Raw genomic sequence first — 21,790 nt, 5'->3', positions numbered from 1 at the left:
TGTGGATTGATTTTGTTCAAAGCATTTTGAAAATCTTCAAGCAAAAATACATACTAACGTGGTAGCTTTGTAAAATGCCACCATTTGCAAGAGGCCTGTACTTGTAAAACTCAGATTTCCTTATACTGAGTAGTAACATACAGCCACATGTGACTGACAAATCACACATTTTCATATTTCAAATGCAGAAACAATATCATAAACAGATCAATCTGATGTTCTAAGTAGATGTAAAGCTCAATACACCTTAGTTACCAAGTCTCACTGATCATACTCAGTGACTGAAACAGCTGCAGATACAGTTTAGCTGCATAAAGACTGTATCTTTTGTGTATTTCAATTTTTCCATAATTAATCTTATGGAAAACTACATCTATTTTAAATTTTCTTAGCTAAGCTGGATGCTATGCCACCTTTTTCAAAATCAGCTTCATACAAGTTTCCTCTAAAAAAGCTGAATAGAGGATACCGTCAAACAAAATTCATTCTGTTGAATGGCCCAAATGTTAGTATGTCATGTGAGCTTCTGACACAAATTTATTCTTTTGACCAATTACACAGACTTTAAAATCTGAGAGGCATTTTATTTCTCAGTTTTTAGTATTTTAACCATGAATCATTCCAACCTTCTTTGGCATGTTCAAAACTGCTTTCCTTGTTAAAGACTTCAATCACTGATCTTAAGCTAAGCCAACACGAGCAATTACATTCCTCCATCATCCTGGAAAATGCTTCAATGTGTTTTAATATTCAGGGAACCTCAGCTTCCTAACATTACTTGTGCTCTTCTGAACTAGTACACAAAAACCACTGAGAAATTATCTCATAAAGGTGAAGAAAAAAGGATTTTCTGTGCAGTGTTATCTTTAAAATGAATGTTTGCTTGCATGGAAATGAGTGTTGCTTTTCTTGTCCAAGAGAGTAGAACATTATATAACATAAAATATATATCATAATGCTTATAGGGAAATGTTCTTTCCACAATGTAACCATATTTTAAATAAATAAAGAAGTTTTAAAGTCTGCACGTACAAATAATACTTTTAAAAAAATAAAATAGTAGGTCTGGGAAAATAAGACACTTTTGAGGACCTCTGTGGTCTGAAAAGCAGCATATTTCAAAGGTTATAAACAAGTGAGAAAATTAAGCAAAAACAAAATAAAAACAAATAACAAAAATGAACATCTCTTCAAAAGTTAATTTGACTATTACCATACTTGTCATAAATTAACAGAAGGTCATTGAACCGCAGAAGAATTGGCAGGATAAACACAAAAGGACAATAAACAACAAAATTAAGAGCTGCAGTTAATACTTACCACTTGAATGAGGAATTCTACTGGAAAGCCTCCTAGTGTTTCACTATCTGTGCCTGAAATTTTGTTTTTCCATGAAGATTGTCCTAATAAAGGATCACTGTCCTATAAAGGATAAAACATCTAAATTAATACCTTCTTTTCACAGGGTCTTGCTAAAATTTTGATCATGCTAAATAATGTCTGAAAACCAATCTCAAAAACTTTCTAAGGTAACAGCTTCAGGTATCCAAAAAACACTTTGGTGATGAACAGCACTTGAAGAAAGTCACTCACTGTGATTGGAGACTGGAGCGAGGGAGTGTAGGGCAATCGGGGAGGAGTCATGAAGAAGCGCGAAGGCCGCTGTTTCTGTCCGAAGGCAGCGATTGGCATGGTTTCATGGGGCTCGTTACTCTGCCACACAGGGAAAGAGAAAGGGAAAGGGAGGATATACTTCAGTGTCTGATTAATTTTTACCCTTTTGGAAGACATAATTAATTTATTTCTGGGATCTGGACTAGCCGTGCCTATCCACACCCCAACCCAATGGCAGGAAAAGATGAACGTTTTGCTTTTGGTCTAGGAGTTTTCAAAATTTTATCACATCAAATAAAAGCTGCATGAACATTTCCAAAAATGACATTGGCAGGCAAATCACAACAGGAACTCAGAGGATCCAAACTCAGACCATGACAGTGTCTCCCTGATTTTTTAAGCCTTCTGATGTTTACATTCTCATAACGAACTCTCACACACACTTTCTGTAAATAACTTATTGTTTTGCATTCTTTTATGGAGGAGGAGAAATTTGATGGACTGTTGGTTTGTCCAGTGTCATTGGAGAGGTGGCACTTTCACCCTCCAATCTGCTGTCATTTTTGGAAATCTATAAATGTTGGGAGTCAGAAAATAAACTTCCCTTTTTTGCCTTGAAAACAGCAGTGTGTGTGTCTTGTGTTATTTCGTGTCCTGTAGTGACAGAGACTAGAAGAATTATGTAGATCCAACACCACACAAGATACAAAAGAAAGTGAGGTCCTCTAGAAATCTTGCAGTCTAGGCTGGACTGCCTGGCAGGAACAAAGCCTAGGAGCTGGGAGATAATCTCCAATTGTTTGACCAAAATAACATCCTCCCAGGTAGCTTCATCAGCACAAGAAATTCCAAAATCAAGTTCAATCAACTCATAATACTTGTTTGCAACTCCCACAGGCTTTTCCTGACTTTGGCAAATCACAAAGAGCTAGGGTTTTCTTGAACATTTTCTGCAAATCCTGGCAGGATCTCATTGCAGAATTCTCTTTGGGATCTTATACCACTCATTGTATTTCTTCATATTGAACTCAGGCTATTGTAACAGCCTACAATAGCTGGTCTAGTAAATTATTCCACCCTGAGCCCTTTTGCTTTAATCATAGAGGGTTATCCTGTTCTGTAAAACCACAAACAGTAAAATTTTATTATCCTGGAATTTCCCATGCATCTGTTATGCCTGTTTTGACTTTATGACAATACCACCTGGGTGTAATTTCTTTTTTGATTAAAGCATATCATTGTAGATTTTTAAAATTTCGTTTTCTTATTACAGCTACTTTTAGAATGCATCATTAATACTTACAAGAACTTCATAATCTGGGACTGTGTGTGTTCCAAGACCTGCCCTGTCAAAAGTCACCCTGTAGGTAGCATTAAGAGTGTCTACAGCATCTATTTGTCCAGTGAACAGACCATCATGGACACCTCGCAAACGGGCTGAAAAAAACAACAGGAGAGCCAAGAAACCAAACATTACAATGCTATGATACAAATAACAAAACCAGATTTATTACATCTTTTGCAAGTAATTCTTTATGTGTATACTTTAAGGCCAGATATTAAATGGAAAAAAAACCTAGCAAACCCAGAAAAAAAGTATGTAATAGAAATATTACCAAATTTGTTACAAAATTTAAGTTTGAAGGTTAAATATTTCCCAAATCTAATCCTTAGCACTACACTTATGTCTAAGAAACTCCCGCTGTTTCATACCCTGTACCTTCTGACAGACAGATTTGGCAGGCAAAAGTCAATTTCCAGATGATTTTGCACAGCACTTCTCTCTGAACCCCTCCTCTGAGGACTGCATATTTAGCAAAAAAAACCCAAAAAAAACAAAGTGTGGAAGGCAGGTCCTTCCACAGTGGAAGGATACAGGTCTAGGAGAGTGAGGAGAGGCAGTGTGGTGCACATCTGCTCTTCAGCAAGAGCTAAGGGCAGTGGTGCTAAACACAAAAAATGCAATGAACAGTCATGGCTTGAATAGGAGATGTTAAAGTGAAAAGCATCTGGACCAAACTCAGACAGGAGGGAGGAATTCAGATTTTCATAAAACTAGGCAAAACCTGTGGAATGTTTTCAATAATATTCCTTCCTCAGTTACGTGTAAGGTTTTTTAGCAAGGCAATGTCATGTTCAGCATACACATCCAACTACACTGCACTACCAATTGTATATCTGTTTCAAAACAGGTAATTTTCTATTTATGGAAAAATAAAGTTCAAGTTTATATTAGGTCAGAGTTGAAACTCAGACAACACTCAGAATTTTAAAATTAAGCATCTTCCTCTCTCCAAAATGTGATACACTAGACATGTAAGAAATCCTACAATTTGAACAGCAGAAATAATAAGTCATACTAAGTTTGCACCTCAAAACCTTATCAGTGTTTTAAAAATACCACTTAATCTTCACAAGCACTTTCTCAGTGAGCTAACAAAAAATTGATACAATTTTGACATTTTACATTTATTATGATTATGTGCACTAAGTGGATTATGACTTACTAAAATCTTTACAAAATACACTTGGCTGCTTATTTTGTTTGTTTTTAAGAAATTACCTGTAACTTTTGTTCCTATTACAAGTGGTAATGGAATTTCTTCTGGAAGATCTTTGAACTGTGAAAGATCTGCAACTTTCCGCTGCTGCAAAAGTCTGATTTTCTGTCGTTTCTGTTTTAATGCTGACCTCTCTTCCTCAAAGAATGCAGAGGAACACCTGTAATTTCATTAGATAAAATATATATTACACTTAAATTAATCACTGAAAACATATATGTGAAGGCACATCAAATAAATAGGCACAGTTTAAAAAATCACTGTGAGAAAATGAAAAAGCTTGGGATGATGTGTTCAAGAGAAAAAAAATCTTGTTTAACGTATTTAGACAAGCTTACTCCTCAGAATTCTCACCCTTAAAATAAGAGCCTATTTTAAAATAATACTCAGGAATAGTAACTGTTGCAGTGGTATATCTAAAGAGCACAACTTTTTAGGACTTTTTCCTACTTATAAGGATCCATCTAGGGTCACAACAAAGCTAAAGCTGGCCCCAGTCTGCTCTGGATGCCAGTTCAATGCACTGAGGAGGGCGTCCTGTGAGTGCCCTGGCTGCCAGCACTCACTGATACACAGGAGATCCCTTTCACATCTGCTTATTAGCTCAATTAACCTAACTGAGTATGACAGGGCACCAGACTCAGCACATAAAAGGGCATTTCTCTGTCTCATCTCCTTGCACCTGTGCAAAGCACAGCTCAGCCCCAAAATCTCTGATGAACTGTTCTGAGATTGATCACAGTAAAAGTTTATTTGATCTTGGGCTACTGTGTAAAAATCAGATCATCTGTAGTAGTTCCCTTCCCCATTCTGGGGGGTAGGGCTGTTCTTAAAATGCAATCTAAAAGATGGAAGGCTCATTCCTAAAGTGCTTACTTTGTATTAATTTTCATTTCTAACTGACCGAATAGGCAAGATTCATGAGGGAGATAAGCAAAAAGACATTAAGGACTCAATCCTATCTTTCATTCCTTACTAAAAAAACTTTCTTCATTCTCATGTCAATGAAAGGAAGCAATTTTAAAAAGGTGCACAAATGTTATTTTAGGTCTGCTTGATTGCAGAAAGTTATTTAACAAATAATTTTCCACCTTTGCTAATTGCTTTACTGCAGTCAAACGCAGATTAAACATTTTCTGTGGAACTCATACAGTTATATATTGATTACTGATCAATAAGTTCTATTTTATCAAGCTATTTTAGAAGACATTGTCAACTCTGCTGATGGTTCCCTCTACTACACTACAAATTATTTTCTGACTTAAATCCCTTCAAGATGTTCCTCACTCATCTCCAACCCAGTACTACTGAGAAGTCAGCTCCTTTTTCCAAATCTGCTTCTACTACTCTCCTATTATATGCTGAAACAAACATTCTTAGGTTTTCTTCTGTATACCCCTCACTGGGAGAGTTCTACAAAGCCCTTTCACTCTTCTCCACGATTTCTCTTCCTGGCATGGTGTACAAGACTAAGCACTAAGGTGCCAGGATGCTGAGACCATTTTGTTTCACACTGACCAGCACTTTCACACTCTGTATGCACACTTCATTGCCTTTTATCTTATACATGTTTTCTAAGTTATATGGGGCACAGGCCACCTGTTTATTCCCAGTGTTAGCACAATGAGATCCTAGTCCTAAGCAAGACATGGGAGAAAAACATAAGAAAGATTGAACTGCAGCTGTGAGGTACTTTTGTCAGGTAATGCAGAAATGCACTGCACTGAAGGCTCCCATATGAGGCTTTCCAACCACTATCAGTACAAAAATCACCACTTTGTATTGTCTAGTTTTTGTATAGCCTAGAAATTCTGCTGTAGACTGAGGCTGTAGGTGTGTGTCCCACTCACCAGTTAACCACTGAAGAGCAGAATATGTTTACCTGGAATTAAGTACTGTTCCAGTGATCCTCTTAGGAAATTAAAATATCTGGAAAGGGATGTGGCAGACATAGAGAGGGATAATGGTTGGGCAACTTAGGAAGAGTTTACTTGGATGTTCTCATTTATTGATGCTATTGACTTCATATTTACTACTGGGGAGGAGCAGGTGTGAAATAATGCTTGCAGTAGGCTGTGAATATCAAGTTGCAAAATGCAGGTGAGAGCTTTTCAAGTCCATTGAGGAGAAGAATGGCTAACCACAGTGAGACAACAAAACAGGCAAAAAAAGAAAAAAAAAGCAATGCAGACTTTGCATTAGTCCCTCTAATAATGTCCAGGGTCTTGCACTAGGAACAGCAAATATCACCTGATGTTTTTTGACTTGTGGTCTTAGGAATACAAATTCAAATGCTGATATACCAATCACTGACCTTGGAAGGTCCCTACAACAGCAATACTGTTTTACTGATAGCTCAGATGGTCTTAAAAAGTCTCTGTCTCAAATGATGTAACTATGGATGTAGAAAGTATTTGCAATATATTTCTGGCTTCTGTTAAAGGAAACCTCCACCCCAGCATTCCCCAAAGGCATTTAATAAAGGTTATCTTCATGCCATCCTATGAAAAAATGAAGATTAAAACTATGGTACAGATCAAAATTGCAAAATCATTAGTTTTCTGTAAAGACTTCTTAAGAGGTTGAACATTCTTCTTGATTTTTACCTTGCTTGTGAGAATTTGAACTAACAGGAATCACCACCATCATGTAGTGTCAGGACAAGCAGACCTAAGCTCAATTCATACCCATTGCTATTTTACAAGCCAAATTAAGTTTACACAGAGTACACAAAACTAACTATTACCTCCTCCTTTTCCTGGAGCATATCTTTCCCCACAGTCTACAGCAATCTTACAAGCTTTGCAGGTTCTCATGAAGAATACTACTGTGCCAATCAAACACACTGTTGATGTGTGATAGGACATTTAAGGTAGCAGCAGACATAAGAAAATACTACAATATATTTAAACAAAACAAAAAAAAAGATGACAACCATGTGCGTAACCATCACAGAGACACTATTAGCCTCTGCCATCAACACTGTGGGTGCAAAATGTTTTAATTATTTATTTTTAGTCCCTCATGGGGAGATATCAGTGTTGACATGGTATACAGCTATATGATGAGGACAGAGAAAAGAAATTTTTAACAGAATGGTAAAATAAAAAAATCTTTGCCCTAGAGGTAGATTAAAATCATCTTGAAAAAGCATTTAAATTATTTAGAATAATTCAAAGTATTTTAAAACGAAGGCCAAAGAACACTCTTGACATCTTGAAAGATTCTATCATAATTAAAAAAAATACTAGCATAGAAATAAAAAGCAAACAGGAATACTTATTTTATGATGCTGTAAAGCAGTAGCTCAAAGTTTGCATTAACAAACAATCAGACTCTTTATGCAATCAAATGCTTCTACCTCAGAAATCAGATAAAACAATTTTCTACCTATTTAGACCTTTGGTTCCTTTGGCATGAGTCTCTCTTTTTTAAAAAAATAACTCTATGATAGGTGAACAAAAAAAACCCAAATCAAACCCAAAACCTCTCTCCCCATGGCTTAAAAAAATAAAAGTAAAAAACCAACCCAAAGAACCCCTGAAAAACAAAAGGAAATTTGCAACCCACCAGGTTGGATGGGGTTTTGCAATCTGATGTAGACAAGGTTCCAGGGCATCCCCTGACCCCAGCCCCTGCTGGAACCAGACAATCTTTAAAGTCCCTTCTAACCCAAACTACTCCAAGACTGAAGTTTTACCAATGGTCCCTCAGAACTGCTGAATGAGGCAAGCTGATCTTTTAGAGAGGTAACACTTTTGGCAAAAGTCAAATGAGAAACTGGTGGCTTAACCTCCACCATTTCTCTCTCAATAGGAAGCATGACAACAAAGGAATGAAAAGCAAAGTTAAGCTCAAATTACAGGAACATCTTTCCTAGAGGAGCTATTTTCAAACTGGTTCTGCTGCCTTCCCTTGACTGACAATTTTTACTTAAGTTGTTTGCAGGTACAGAAGATGAAATGCTCTCCATCATGCAAAATACAACCTGACTCAGTCATCTATGAAAATATATATTCAGTGAATATATTCAGAAATATATTCCATATCTTCCATATGAAGAAATTGATTCAGTGCCCTAGTGTTTGCATTTATAGAAATAAAAGGCTGATTAATTTATGAAACACTACTTATACAATGGATGGTCAAATTTGGAAAGACCTCTGAAGGTTATCTCATCCAAGCCCTCCAGCAGAATGACCTCCAGGAGGCTTCCCAGGACCACATCCAGAGGGCCTCTGAGAACATCTTAGGATGGAAATTCTACCACCTCACTTGTGCCTGTTCTGTCTTTTCCTGTCTCCAGATAATGCTGGAAAAAAAAACCCTGGCCCTGTTTTCTCTATACCTTCCCTTCAAATATTTATGTACAAAATGAGATCCTCCCTTTAGTCTTCTCTAGGCTAAATTGTGTAGGTTTCGTGAAAAGGCTGAGCTTAATCAGAGGGTTTAAGAATTAAAAATCCTAAAATAGAAAAAAACCTATGCCCTTCATTAAATCCTAGTTTCTTCTCTACAATGGACAATACTTTATGGGTGACTTCATTTCTTCTCTGTCTTGATAGCCAATCTAAGAAAAACTGAGGATCTATAAAATGGTTTAAAAAAATAATAAAATAAATGAGGTGAAAATGTACACTTGTTTTCCCCAAGAAGAGCTGGTTATAGACAGAAGAAAAAACCTCAGTGAAAAATTGGCCAGCTCTTCCAGGCCAGGAAGCACTGCAGCATAGAAGATACAATAACAATTTTAACACATCAGTTAAAGCTTGGACATTTAGTTATCTGGAGTGGGAAGAGAACATTTCAAGCACAGGCTCATGAAAACTACATGGACATATGCATTGAAGGAATAGGGTGTGTGAGGGAGAGAGGTGCTCAAAGAACACCTCAATACAATGAGTTTTACTCCTCTGAAGATATTGCTTTGTTCTACTATTTGAATGCAAAATTTTTTAAAGGAATAATTTCAGTAACATCAAAATTACATGTAAGTAATAGCTGAAAGAAAAGAAAGAAAAATTACCTCCGTGGTTTTCCCATTAATCGTCTGATTTTCCCCCATTCTACTCTTGTCAATTTTCTGGTTTTCAAAGTTGGAAAAGATTCTTTCAGGCATATACAGAAATCATTATCTCCTTCAAATAGTGGCCTGTTGAAACATAATTTAGTCCTGTGTTAACCACACTAAGTAACCTTTTGTCACAAGATTCCAAAAAACATCCATCATCAGAAACACATTAAAAATATTAATATAAATTTGTCACATGAACAAGACACTTCTATTCAAAGAACAATTTTTCAGACAAAAACAAAATCAGAAAGTTTCCAGGACTATTGTTCTTTGACTCTTCCTATCACTGACATTTAAAAATGCTCCTTGCTCTAGGTTCTACAGAGAAATACACATAATTCATCCTGCTCTATAATGGATAAAAAGGCACCAAATGAAACTTCAGCAGAGTCAGCTCGGTGTCATGAGGATACTGCAACACACTGAAGGAAACCAGAGAGTGAAATATTGAGAATAAAGGGAAGGACAATATGGTACTGAGAAACAGACAGACAGTACCTTTTTTCATCAATTCATTCAATTGTAACTCAGGTTCTCAACAGAAGTTTCCAAAATACAGGAAATTGAACCAACTCATCATTCTCTACAGCTGTACAGGTGAGACTTCTATTGTATCACCCCAAGACTCCATGGTGAGGCACAGGATCAGTGTGAGAGAAGTGACAGTTCAGAGAACAGACCTGCACAACTGAGGAATTTCTCTCTGATGCTATGACCCATCTCTATCTCTTTTTTATGACTGCTTTTTTTCTTTGTAGTACCACATCCTTCTTAGGCTGAGGAGACAAGGGAGCAGCAGCAGATATGCCCATCTAATAGAAGGCTAATCATAAAAGACTGTGGGCAACTGAAATAGATCCCTCCTGGCAAGAACAAAAGGAGAACTGCATCCTAGAGAAAGCTGCTTTTCTCCACTCTGTGCAGGGCACTGGGGTTTGGAGGGGAATACACCCCAGCACAGAACAAAGAGTACCTTGGAAGAAACACTGCTTTCAACTGAGTGTCTGGGGTGGCAGGAGAGAGGAAAGGTGCACAGATATAAGGAAACCCAGGCAAGAATAGAATAGAATAGTTTTGCAGTAGGAGGATCTGCAGCTGTGGCACAAAGTAAAAAGGAAAACCAAAAAAGAATGAGCAATGAGGCTCAGGAAACAGACACTGAAGGGTATAAAACAGTTTCATTTTATCAATATTTACTCTTGCTAACATAAGATATCTATATAAAGAATAACTATTTAGCTCATGGTTGGTTTTTTTTAAGATAATCTATATTTGATTATTCTTACTAACTTTTGTCCTTAAGCAGGCAAACTCTAAACCCACAGCATCCACAAGACTGGAAGCTCTGAAAAATGGTGGAAGCAAATCACAGGTGCATCTGCTTCTGAGGGCCTGTGATCACTGTGGTAGTAAGTTGCACTTCAGAAGTCTCTGGAGGCCCAAAATCAATGGGATTTTACAGAAAACAGTCCACTGCAGCAGTATATAGAGAATTCAACTGAATCAGCTTCAATAATCTGATAACCACAGTTGTAGAAATAAAAATATTTCAAAAACTTACAGCAGACATGGCATTTTATTTGATTATTTGAATTTTGGGTGCAATAATTTGATTCATATATTCAGAGATTTGTACAGTGAGCCATATGTTGTCAATTGATAGCTCTATGATTTAAACTTTTTTAAGCTTCTCGTTAAGCCTGGATCATATCACTCCCAACAAGATGTATCAAAGTTTTCCTTCTAAAGATATGCAGTCTCTTAGTAAACTATGTTATAATATCTTAATATCTTATGAGCATTACAAGCTGTATTTGATTTGTAAGGAAAGGTTTTGGCAGAGGGGGTTTTGGCAGAGGTGGCTTCTTTGAGAAGCTGCTGGAAGCTTCTCCCATATCCCACAGAACCAACACCAGCTGATTCCAAGGTGGACCCACCCTTGGCCAAGGCTGAACCCACCAGTGATGGTGGTTGTGCCTATGAAATAATGCAGTTAGGAAGGGGAAAAAAACCTGTGCCACTGCAGCAGGACAGAGCTGCAGGAGTATCTGAGAGAAACAGCTCTGCAGCCAAGGTCAGGGAAGGAGGTGCTCCAGGCACCAGAGCACAGATTGCTCTGCAGACCAGGGTGAAGCAGCTGTGTCCCTACAGCCTGTGGAGGGCCCCACACTGGAGCAGGTGGATGCCCAAAGGAGGGTGTGGCAGAAAAATTTTTCAGCAGAAAAATTATGTAAAAAGTAGAAAAGTAAGGACAAATAGAACAATGGTCTGTGTATTAACACTTGTCTAGAATAACTCCCTAAGCTGCAGAAAAGTTTATCTAGCAACATATTAGGAAGTTTGAAGCTTAATAATGGAGCTCTGTGCATTATGTTTTAAGGCTTACAAGCAGGTATTGTATTTGAAATAAGCAAGCATTGTTTTAACCAAAGGTACGCGTGCTTATGGTGGTTGGATAGAACTACTGTCAATTTGCTTTTGCTTTCTGTGATTGGTCAAAAAACTTACAAAGTAAGTTATAACATTAAGTTTTTGGTCTGCTGCCTGGGATGTGAGCTGGTGGCATCTTCCCATTGTCATAACCATGTAATGAGACTGATGCTGGAAAATAAAACAGCTCAAAGCACGTTCCACAGCAGTCCTGTCCTGTTTGTGATTTGTGCACAGCCCTCGGCCAGCAATATTATCCTACTTTGATTTGATTGGCAATAAATTAAACTAATTTCCAAAACTGAGTCTGTTTTGCCCACGGCAGTAAGCAGTGTGGTCTCTCCCTGTGCTTATCTCATCCTTTGATCCTTTTGTCACATTTTCTCTCCTGTGTCCAGCTGAGGAGTGATAGAGCAGCTTTGATGAGCACCTGGTCTAGCTAAGGAGAACCCACCACAGCTGCATACATGGGTAACTATCAAAGAGGATTTCAGAATAACCTGCTAAACTCAAATTCTAGCCTGCTGATAGACCCACAGCTTCATAGACAATTCTTTAAGAATAAACTAAAAGTTCTTGGTCTGTTGCAAAAATCCTTATTAAAAATGTCACATATTAAAATTACTCCTAGAAATGAGCAGGGTTGGGGGTTATTAAATTTTTTATGTAATTGGGGAAGAAGCATGAAAAGACTAATTCTTTCAAAGGAATTAAATCCTAGAGATGATGAACATAAAACTAACTAAAATGGACATGAAATTTGTCCACATCTGATGAATATATGCCGAAATGTTTTTCTGTTGCTATGACTGCCTTCTCAGTTAAAGAAAAGAAAGCTACAGCAATTGTGATCAAAATAGGAAGGAAAAACAGTAATTATTTTGTTTGTACATTCTGGAAAATAATGCTTAACTCTGAAGCCATTCTTTAGAATATTAAATACTTGTGTTGCATCTATTAGTCAAACAGTGTAGATTTTAATATTCCATTGATCAATAATGTTTTTTACATTTTTGAAATTAAATTATTTATTTTAAACAATTCACACCACTGTGATAGTGGCATTAAGAGAACAAGTGCCAAAAACTCTGAGGCACAAACTGCAGAAAGAGTCCAGGAAATACATTATGAGATCCAAGCAGGATGCTGATATCTGGACAAGAGTTGAACAATCACAGCCTGAAGCTCTGTTAGTGATCACAATAAAAACAGGATGATGGGGAAAAATATTTAATATCAACATTTACACCTCTTAGGAAAGCAGCACTTCATGAAGAAGCAGTGTCCTTCCTATCTCCTCTGTATAGCATTGATGCAAGGGTTCAGAAAAGTCTAAGTGTTCTGATATCTTTGTGTTTCAGATGCTAAAAGCATTACGAATAAAATCTGGTATCTGGTAGAGGCAGAGGTGATAAAAAGAAAATTACATCCATGAAGGCAGGCTTTCCATAGAAGACTTTCTAAAGTTGGTAGTTGCAAAGAACCAAGAGCACATACATTGCTCATTAGAAAAAACACCCACCACCACCACCACCAAACAAAATAGCTTTCCATAACTAGTAATTTAAGAATAAATTGGAGTATCTAACCAATATATGGAACTATGCAGCTGAACTTTAGAAAATTACATGTTTCTACACTAATAAGAGATAATTATATAAACCAAACATACTTATCTATATTTGAATAGAACCATTCATATATGCACCACTTGTGAGCTTTGGGCAGCTTGAGCAGGTTCCGAAGCCGTAAACCAATCTTCTGTGACACCTTCTTTTCTGGTGTGGACATTGTTGTACTAAACTTCTATGTAGTGAAAAAAAAACCAAACAGTTAAACAGAATCTACCATTTTTCAGTATTCAAATAAACCAGATTTTCCTGATAAAAGTCTGCACATGTTGTTTCATAGCAATGTTGTTCTTGTAGATCTATAACAACCCTTATTGCATTATATCAGCAATGCAATCAAACAGAACAGACAGCAAATTTTAACAGGATCAATGCCATTATCTCCATACAAAGCTCTTCTAACAGAAACATTTTCCAGCACTGAAAACTACATTACTGGTAACAACAGCATGGCACCAAAATAGATTTGGACTTCAAAACTAGTGCCTCTCCGACTGTCTCAGGTGAGCATAATTGGTGTTGCAGCTCAGATGCCAGCAACAGCACCTGTCTGATTTGCACTAGAACTTCTACTCTTGCCCACTCTTCTTAAGCTGAGGATGAAGCTAGGACAGGAATGTAACACAGGCAAAGCTTTGAGCAGAGTGTCTGCTTAGAAAACTGCAAGTGAAAGGAGCAATCAAGTTTTAACTACATTTAAAAGCTATTCGATAAATCATGGAAAAAACACTGTCTTAGATTGCTTGCATAATAGATAGACCTATGTTTAAACAAATCCATTTTAAAAAAATCTGTAATTTTGTTCCAAGGATGGCTGTCTTACCTGACAGAAAGAACAACTTTTCTGCAAAAAAACCAGCTTTTTTGAGACTATAGGTTTAACAGGGTCCCCATGCCATTATCAATTGTTATCCTTCCCCAGACATTCAAAGTATTTTGGACTTCAGTAGCAGCAATAATAGGATAAAGCATAAGGTAGGCACCTTGTTGGCTGCTGCTGCCCTAGATACAAGCCCCTTTCTCCCACTGGAACTCCAGGAAACAAAGCCTGGTGGGACAGCAAGATCTGTGAACTACAACAGCCACAGTCCCTGCAGCAAATATTTATCTGGCAATCATTGGACCTCCAGAATCAGACATTTAAGCAAAAATCAACTGGGTTTAAAACATTATCAAGTCTTTCTACTCTTAAAAATTCATGGTAATGAAGAGAAATGTCATGGTTCTCACCTCTGGGAGAACAGACCCAGCTAAATGGTGAGTGCCAAGCTTTTCACATCAGACACTGCACAGCACAGCTCAGAAGGCAAATCAGAGCAGTATTCAAGCAGTACTTTTACAGTGAGGTAAATTCAGCCTCAGAAGGGGATGGCACAGAGAGGTGACAAAGGTACTACAGAGCCAACTCACTGAGACTAAGAGATGTTGTCCTTTCTATCATAATGAATAAAGGCTCACAAATTACAGCTGCTTTTTTGTGCTATATCAAGGAGTGGACAAACAAATGGAGGATGGAAAAAAACAAGCTCTTTGAACTGAGGACTTTAGCATCACAGGATCAAGAAGGTAAAGCTGGTCATGAACACAGTTAGGCTACAAATCTAGAGCAAGTCCCTAACTTGTTAGGATACAGTAAATTCTATAGCAGCCTTCTCAGTTACATAATCAGTGCAAAAAACTGAGGCAGTTTTAAACTGAAGCTGAATAAATTTATGCTGACTGCAGGAGATGATTGTTTGCAGGAGCATGATGGACAGTGAGTCTGGAATCCTTTCTAGCTCTGTGTGTTTGTGTTCTAGATCACAAAGAAAAGGTACTCCCATAAACAAAACCAGTGGTAAGAAAGAAAAATATTAATCTGTTTTAAATTGTGGCTTACTTCTAACAACAGTTTTCCTCATAAGAAGATTCATAAACCAAAAATGCAACTTGGAAAGCAAATATATTCAAATTTTCAACTAGAACAGATAGGCTTGTTCCCCTTTTTGGTAAAAATATCTCCATACACATATGTAGGTACCTGTGGAACCATTGCAACCTTCTGATTTCTTTTGGGGGACCTTGTGTTTATTTGTCTGTCATCATCTTCACTGAAGAGCCGACTCCGTTTTGAATTTCTGAAGGGCTGTAGGGAACAAAATTAAGAATTACAAGCAAGAAACCTGATTTCTCTGTTCAAGCAGAGAATTTACAGTGAGAGAAATGAACTGCCTCTTGTCTTATCACCTGCTGGTTTTCAGGCACACAGTACACAATAAATAGTGCCTCCCAGCACTCAGAAATCTAAGGACTGAGAGAAGAAGGAGCTCAAGATTCCAGGCTTTTCCAGTGCTAACTATAACCATTACTACACTGCTGGCCCAGTTTCACAGAAGTATTTAGAGCCTGACTCCCACTTGTTTCCATTAGAGTTAGGTGTCTAAACACTTGTGTATCTTAGCTTGCCTTGGTTATAAGTAGTACATCTGTTAAACAATTTGTTTTGAATTTTGGATTAAAAAAAAGGTTTATTCAAACACTGTATTTGTTTTGTATGTTCTCAGCTACACAGAATTTTAGCAAGAATTTTCTAATACAGTGACATGTGTTTGCTGGGTTTTTAAGTAATTGAAAGTATCTGCATAGCAAAATGCTAGCAAGACTGAGTCTGAAGAAAATGCATCTCGAATAAATTATGCGACAATCTCAGAAAAAAGAATTTAGAATTCATGCTAAGTGAAATTTACTTGTGTACTGCTATAGCTCAGAAAGAATTGGAAGGCTGACTGAAAACAAGAAATGATATTGCAAGTGTGTCATGAAAAAAACTCATTTAGTTATTCCTCAATATCTGACCCTATGACAAAAAACTCCTGCTTTCACTGAGGACAAAAGAGCAACCTGTGACTGGCTGTTAGCACTGAGGGGCAGCAGCTTTCCTTTTCCCGCCATGAAGATTCTGTGGCCCAGAGACAAAATAAATCAACACAGTTAAATAAAACTTCATTTACAAGCATTTGCACTTTATAAAGACATTTAATGCATTTGTGACTGGTTGACTGCTTGAAAAGAGATATTTTCTATTAAATTATTCAGTGGTAGCTAAAAATCTGTCTGTCCCATGCCATGTGAACATGGGGCTTTCCCAGGAAATGTGCCTCTCTTACTCTAAATTAGATATATTTTATAAAAAGAACTAAACAAGTGTATTTAAGTAACAAAGGCTCTTTATGTGATAAACACCTAACCACATGCAGCACACAGAAGAAAACATTAATTCCTGATAGACAGTACAAACCAGGAAAGATACACTGGACAGAGGAACTGCATATTGACAAGGTAATCAAATCATCATGAGCCAGACCAAGAAAATTGTTTACAACCCTCAACAGAAACTGCCATACTCTACTCCAAAGAACAACCTAAAATGAGCTGAGTGTTTCATCACTCTGGACTGCCTGAGAAATAACAGAGTGAAATAACAAGTGTTGCAAAGAGGTATCATCCACAGTGGCTAAATAGGTCAGGCATTTTTGGGAAGACTTTTCAACCAACAGTAAAACATGTCTTCAAAACTTTCAGCATTCTGTAAACTCAAACTATTCCATGACATCTTAGCAACATGGGTCACTGCCAACAGGTCACACTCTGATCTTCCCCCCAGCTTTCTACAGAACACTGAGCTACATTCAAAGTTTGACTCTGTGTTTTTAGCACCCACAGCCACCATACCTAAAGACTGACAAGGTTTTTATACAGATACTACAGTCAGGCACTTTGGGTCTTTAGCACATGTGATCTTCGAAGTTCCCAGTAAGGCTTGTTTCTGTGAGATGATGGGCATTCCTGGGAAGCAGCTGAAAACTGTGACATGAACTGCAGGAACTCAGAGTCTTCACAAAGTTCTGGTCTCTGTGTGGAACTGCATTTTGTAGACCTTATGTTCTCTAGCATAAACATATAGCAGCATGTCTGTGTATATGCATCTGTATGAATCCTACCAAAATAAATACCAGGGAGAAGATCACAGGACAAGAACCAAACAGTGAAGCAAAAACAAACCACAAGGCTGAAATGGCCAACCCAAACACCAGACATCCCACTGGGAGCTGCAGGCTCATTTCATATCCCCACCCCAAGGTTGTTCTTTAATGTAAGGCCTCCTATGACAGTTCTAAGAAGACAAAAATTTCTCTGACAGTCTTTTATTAAAATCTTCCCCCCAGAAGGCACAATGATGGGAGTGCATTATGATATCTTCCCTTCCTTTATGCTTCAGTTCTCAGCCATAATTAGAAGTGAGATATTTCATGAGATACAAAAATAGTTGATCAGAACTGGTGATTCCTGAGCTCAAGGTGGTAGATACAGTACAAGTACTTCACACAGCACTTACTTTTCAAAAAAACAGAGAGGAAATTATTTTCACCTATCTTCAATGAGGTCAGTAATTTAATGTGTTTGATTATTCATTTTTAAAATATGTTTTCATCTCTTATGCAAACTGTGCAAAGTGCTTGTGAAGGATACAGTTTCACCTTTGGACATTACAAAACTATAAATCTCAGCCTTTTTTTGTGATCCTTACATTTGACTCCCTGTATGGTATTTGACTAATCCTGAAGTTTTTTACTGCTTCTTACCATTTCCACTGCAGAACCAGCATTCTTGCTTTTCCAAATGTGTGTTTTCTGCAGAGAGTTGTATTTCTCATTCCATGAACTGGATAAACTTCCCTCTGTGGTGAAGAAAGTACATCATTAATATATATATACACACACATATATATGTATGTATGTTTATGTTTTAACATAACTGCTGTCCAAAACCCAGTATAACATCATCAACTACTAAAATATTTACTTGCAACATCTTTGAATTCAGTAACAAACAGATTTTAGATTTCAGTATTTTTATTAAATAATCTTAACATTAATTTAAAAAAGCAGAAGGAGATTTTCATTACAAGGAGGAACACAAATAAGTATTTTTTATTTATGACAACATTTAGGTTTCTTCAAGCCTCCTTTGCTGGAATCAGTTACTTCCACTGTCAGGTTGACACAAATCAACAGTTGAACTGTGGCTGTAACTGAAACCTGGAGAGAGCAAAGCTCTACAAGACAGACACCTTCTAGTTCTAGAAAATTATTAAGTGAGTGCACACCAACAAGTAAATGAAATTTTATTGCCATGATCTGCATTAGTGACAACATATTCAACAGACCATGCCTCCTTCTTTGTGTAACAAAACCCTTGTAATACATAAAGAAGCTTTAATTATGGGATAAATTAAAAGTATTCAAAATTTGTATGAATGTTCATGAAGATAATTTCAAAGAAAAAAATAAAAGCAGCAGGTTTTTGATTGAACACACAACTTGCTGACAGAGAACATCATAAAATTGTGAAATGGCTTCCTAATGTAAATTGTGTCACATGTACAGGTCTCACTAAGAATCCTCCCTGTATCTCCTGCTCAAGAGATGAAAGATTACCCCAATCTTCTCATCAAACTTGATGTCTAGGCAGTACTTTTGAAGAAAAAAACACATTTCAGGAATTTCACCCAGAAGAGCAGTGTCTAAATACACCACAATATATGTAGTTTCAACTGCCAAGGATCATTATTCTATAGAACTACAAATACCTACAATAAACCCCACCATATTACAACAAAAAAGCCTGTGATTTTCTTGAACTCTCTGAAGACAGAAACTAAATACACCTGAAGTCAGATTGGGTACAAGTAAATAACATATTAATTTCTTACCTTTCAAGCTCACAAGTGCTTTTGCTGAAGAACCTGCAATATAGCAAAAAGTCCACATCAATCACAAGCTATTTCAAATCCTACAACCTATACAGAGTCTACTCATTCTTAATTAATTCTCAGGCAGAAAGTGGAATTTAGTATTAAAATCTTTCACAGCTGAATGAGCAAACCCAGCACACCTTCAATGGCACTAGGCATAGAATTATACATTTATTGCCAATAAATCCTGAAAGCATATTCACATTTTGGTTTTTTCCTTTAGTTTTATGCCTACGAAACAACTTTAGATGTTAAACACTTGGGTTTAACACAGCATATTCTCAACAGGCTTTATGTCCAAACTACCAAATTCTCCCATGTGGCTGCTTGTTTGATGCAATTGCAAATGTATTTTACAACTGATAAGAAAACTAAAGAACACTTTTTGGTTTTTTTTTTTAATGATTTCTACCGGTTCAAAATTCTTCAGTGCCCAAGATTTCCAGGAAAGGAATGGTTCATGCTCAAAAGGAAGAAGATGGATAGCTAGTTGCCCCCTGGTGGTACCTCTTTGTGCAGAAAGGCAGCAGATTCAGATCTCAAGTGCAGACAAGATTGTTACACTGCTCCAACTGTTCAACCAGTGTAAAAAACACATGAAAATTTCACTGCTCCCCTTCCACTGCATTTGCAGAACCCCTGCAATGCTCCTGGCCAGGAAAAACACAACTGGGCCTGACTACAGTGGGCCTTCATGCTCAGAAATGCTCAAATGTCTAAGAATGAGCTGCCTGAAGCAATTGCATTAGCACAGGGGAAGATATTTCTGCATGACAATGCCTCCCCAGATTCATGCTTTTCTCTCAAATCAATTTTATCCTTCCAGTTATGTTCCTGTGTGACAACCACTTCTCCCTGTCACTTTCTCTGCTCTCTCCTTCATCTTCTCTTCAAAACTGCTGCTCCAAGAACTTTCTGACTCCAAAGCTCCAGAAATTCCTTGCAGCTGCCATTTATCTAGCTCCTAACCTCACTAACCTCACAGATACTTGCCTCTAAGAGAATACATTCTGTGGAGCATCACAGAGAATGCAGATGCAGCAACAGCAAAAAAAAACCACCCTAATTCCTTATGTTTTCATCATAGCATTTTGTTTGCTGCCATCTTATTATGCCATCTGTTAAAAAACAAAATTTCAATACAAAAAAAGAGAAAGGAAAAGGAAATAAAGTTTCTATTTCTTTTCCCCCAAAAGCTTAAAAAAAAGAGTTTAAGATATGAAACAGAACTAACTTGGACTCACTGAGGGTTTAGAGAACTTCCACCCTGGCATCTCCCAAGCTGTTGAAATCTACAACAGCAACCACATCTGGGATTACAAATCAGAACCATGGTGACACAGCTGGGCTGCACTGTCACACCCCCTGCACTTTACTTTTCTGATATATCACCTTTGTTGGGTTGGAGCCCTATCAGTGACTGGTACAGGAATACAATTCTGTGATGATCTGAGCCACAGGGAGTTCAGCTTTTGAAACAAAGCAGTGTGTTCAAGGTAGCACCATTTTTTTTACATTTTATGCTAAAAATCCAATACCACACACTGTGCTTTCATAAATACATGGGTAGTCTGCTATCAACCAAGAATGAACAGGTAACATTAAACATCTGAAAGGTAACATTAGGAACAGTGAAGAACTACTGTGTCCCAAATTTACACAAGGGATGGTGGGAAATGTGTTTAAGGTTAAGTACACACAGCTTAAGAACACATCACTGGGGATGGGGACACAGGAGCAGGGTCATCAGGATTGGCAAATGGAGGAGATGCTGCCTTTGCAGGGCACATCACTCTCCTGAGAGAGCTCAGGCATTTCATCTGAACACACAAGTATTTTCTTCTTTTTCTATCTTGTTGATGTGAATCAAGTTCAGTCAATCCAGTCCAGGGTGAGTATGAACACTGTTAACAATGGAACAGAAACACTCAGCAAGAGGCAGCAAAGCTGTATCTGGGGAGGTGTCAATCTCACAGCTGAAGTGCCTGAGATGCTCTGCTACCCATGGGATGCTTCACCTGTGAGGATGATGATGGGCCAGCAGAAGGTTACTGTGCTACTTCCCAGCTTTACAAGATTAGCACTCCAAAACAGCATTAGTTGCCAAGGAGTTTTCCACATGGGACAGTTAATCTTCCATAAATGCATGTTAGAAGAGGGCTGCTCATTTGTTTTCACTTGACCTGTAATTAATGTATCCAGGGCATCTTCACTTAGGAATACAAGTGTCCAAATCAAATACTCCTGATCTATGGAAGTTCAAAAGTTAAACAAAACTATTTCACTGTAACAAAGTACAGAAAATGAACATCAACACTTCTGTAGCTTAAAGCTTTAGAATACATGTAGGATACTAAAATGACAATGGAGATGTCCATAAGCTTCATTTTACCTCAAAGGTAAACAACATGACACAACATGGCTTTTCTTGTCAAGTTCTTCTATATTGATTTTAGGGCTACCTGCAACACCACCAAACTCCAAGGGATATGGCACATCTCCCCACTTCTTCCTTTTAGTTGGGCAGTACTGTCAATACTATCAGGGCCACAAAACCAGAAACCAGGATGGTGATCTAAGCAATATGGTGTTACAATTAAAACCAACCAACACTAAATACAGATAGAAGCATTTCAAGAACTATAAAAACTGCCAAGTGATGCAGATAGATTAAGTTTATTCAAAC

The 21,790-nt window shown here is 37.5% G+C and overlaps 1 protein-coding gene across 1 annotated transcript in view; it reads right to left on the bottom strand.

The window, feature by feature from the left end:
- LIN9 (lin-9 DREAM MuvB core complex component) overlaps positions 1-21,790 on the bottom strand; it is a 39,394-nt gene that overhangs the window by 10,565 nt on the left and 7,039 nt on the right. The window contains exons 2-10 of the mRNA XM_030946348.1: positions 19,063-19,095; positions 17,933-18,027; positions 15,331-15,435; positions 13,352-13,485; positions 9,202-9,327; positions 4,178-4,335; positions 2,918-3,051; positions 1,594-1,713; positions 1,321-1,422 (exon numbers count right to left, since the gene is read on the bottom strand). Coding sequence (XP_030802208.1) covers positions 1,321-1,422; positions 1,594-1,713; positions 2,918-3,051; positions 4,178-4,335; positions 9,202-9,327; positions 13,352-13,485; positions 15,331-15,435; positions 17,933-18,027; positions 19,063-19,095 — 1,007 coding nt within the window. The remainder of the gene's footprint in view (positions 1-1,320; positions 1,423-1,593; positions 1,714-2,917; positions 3,052-4,177; positions 4,336-9,201; positions 9,328-13,351; positions 13,486-15,330; positions 15,436-17,932; positions 18,028-19,062; positions 19,096-21,790) is intronic.

This window comes from Camarhynchus parvulus, chromosome 3 (assembly GCF_901933205.1).
Source record: "Camarhynchus parvulus chromosome 3, STF_HiC, whole genome shotgun sequence".
NCBI lineage: Eukaryota > Metazoa > Chordata > Aves > Passeriformes > Thraupidae > Camarhynchus > Camarhynchus parvulus.
Note: the sequence above shows the minus strand (reverse complement) of the source record. Positions and strands in the feature narration are given on the sequence as shown.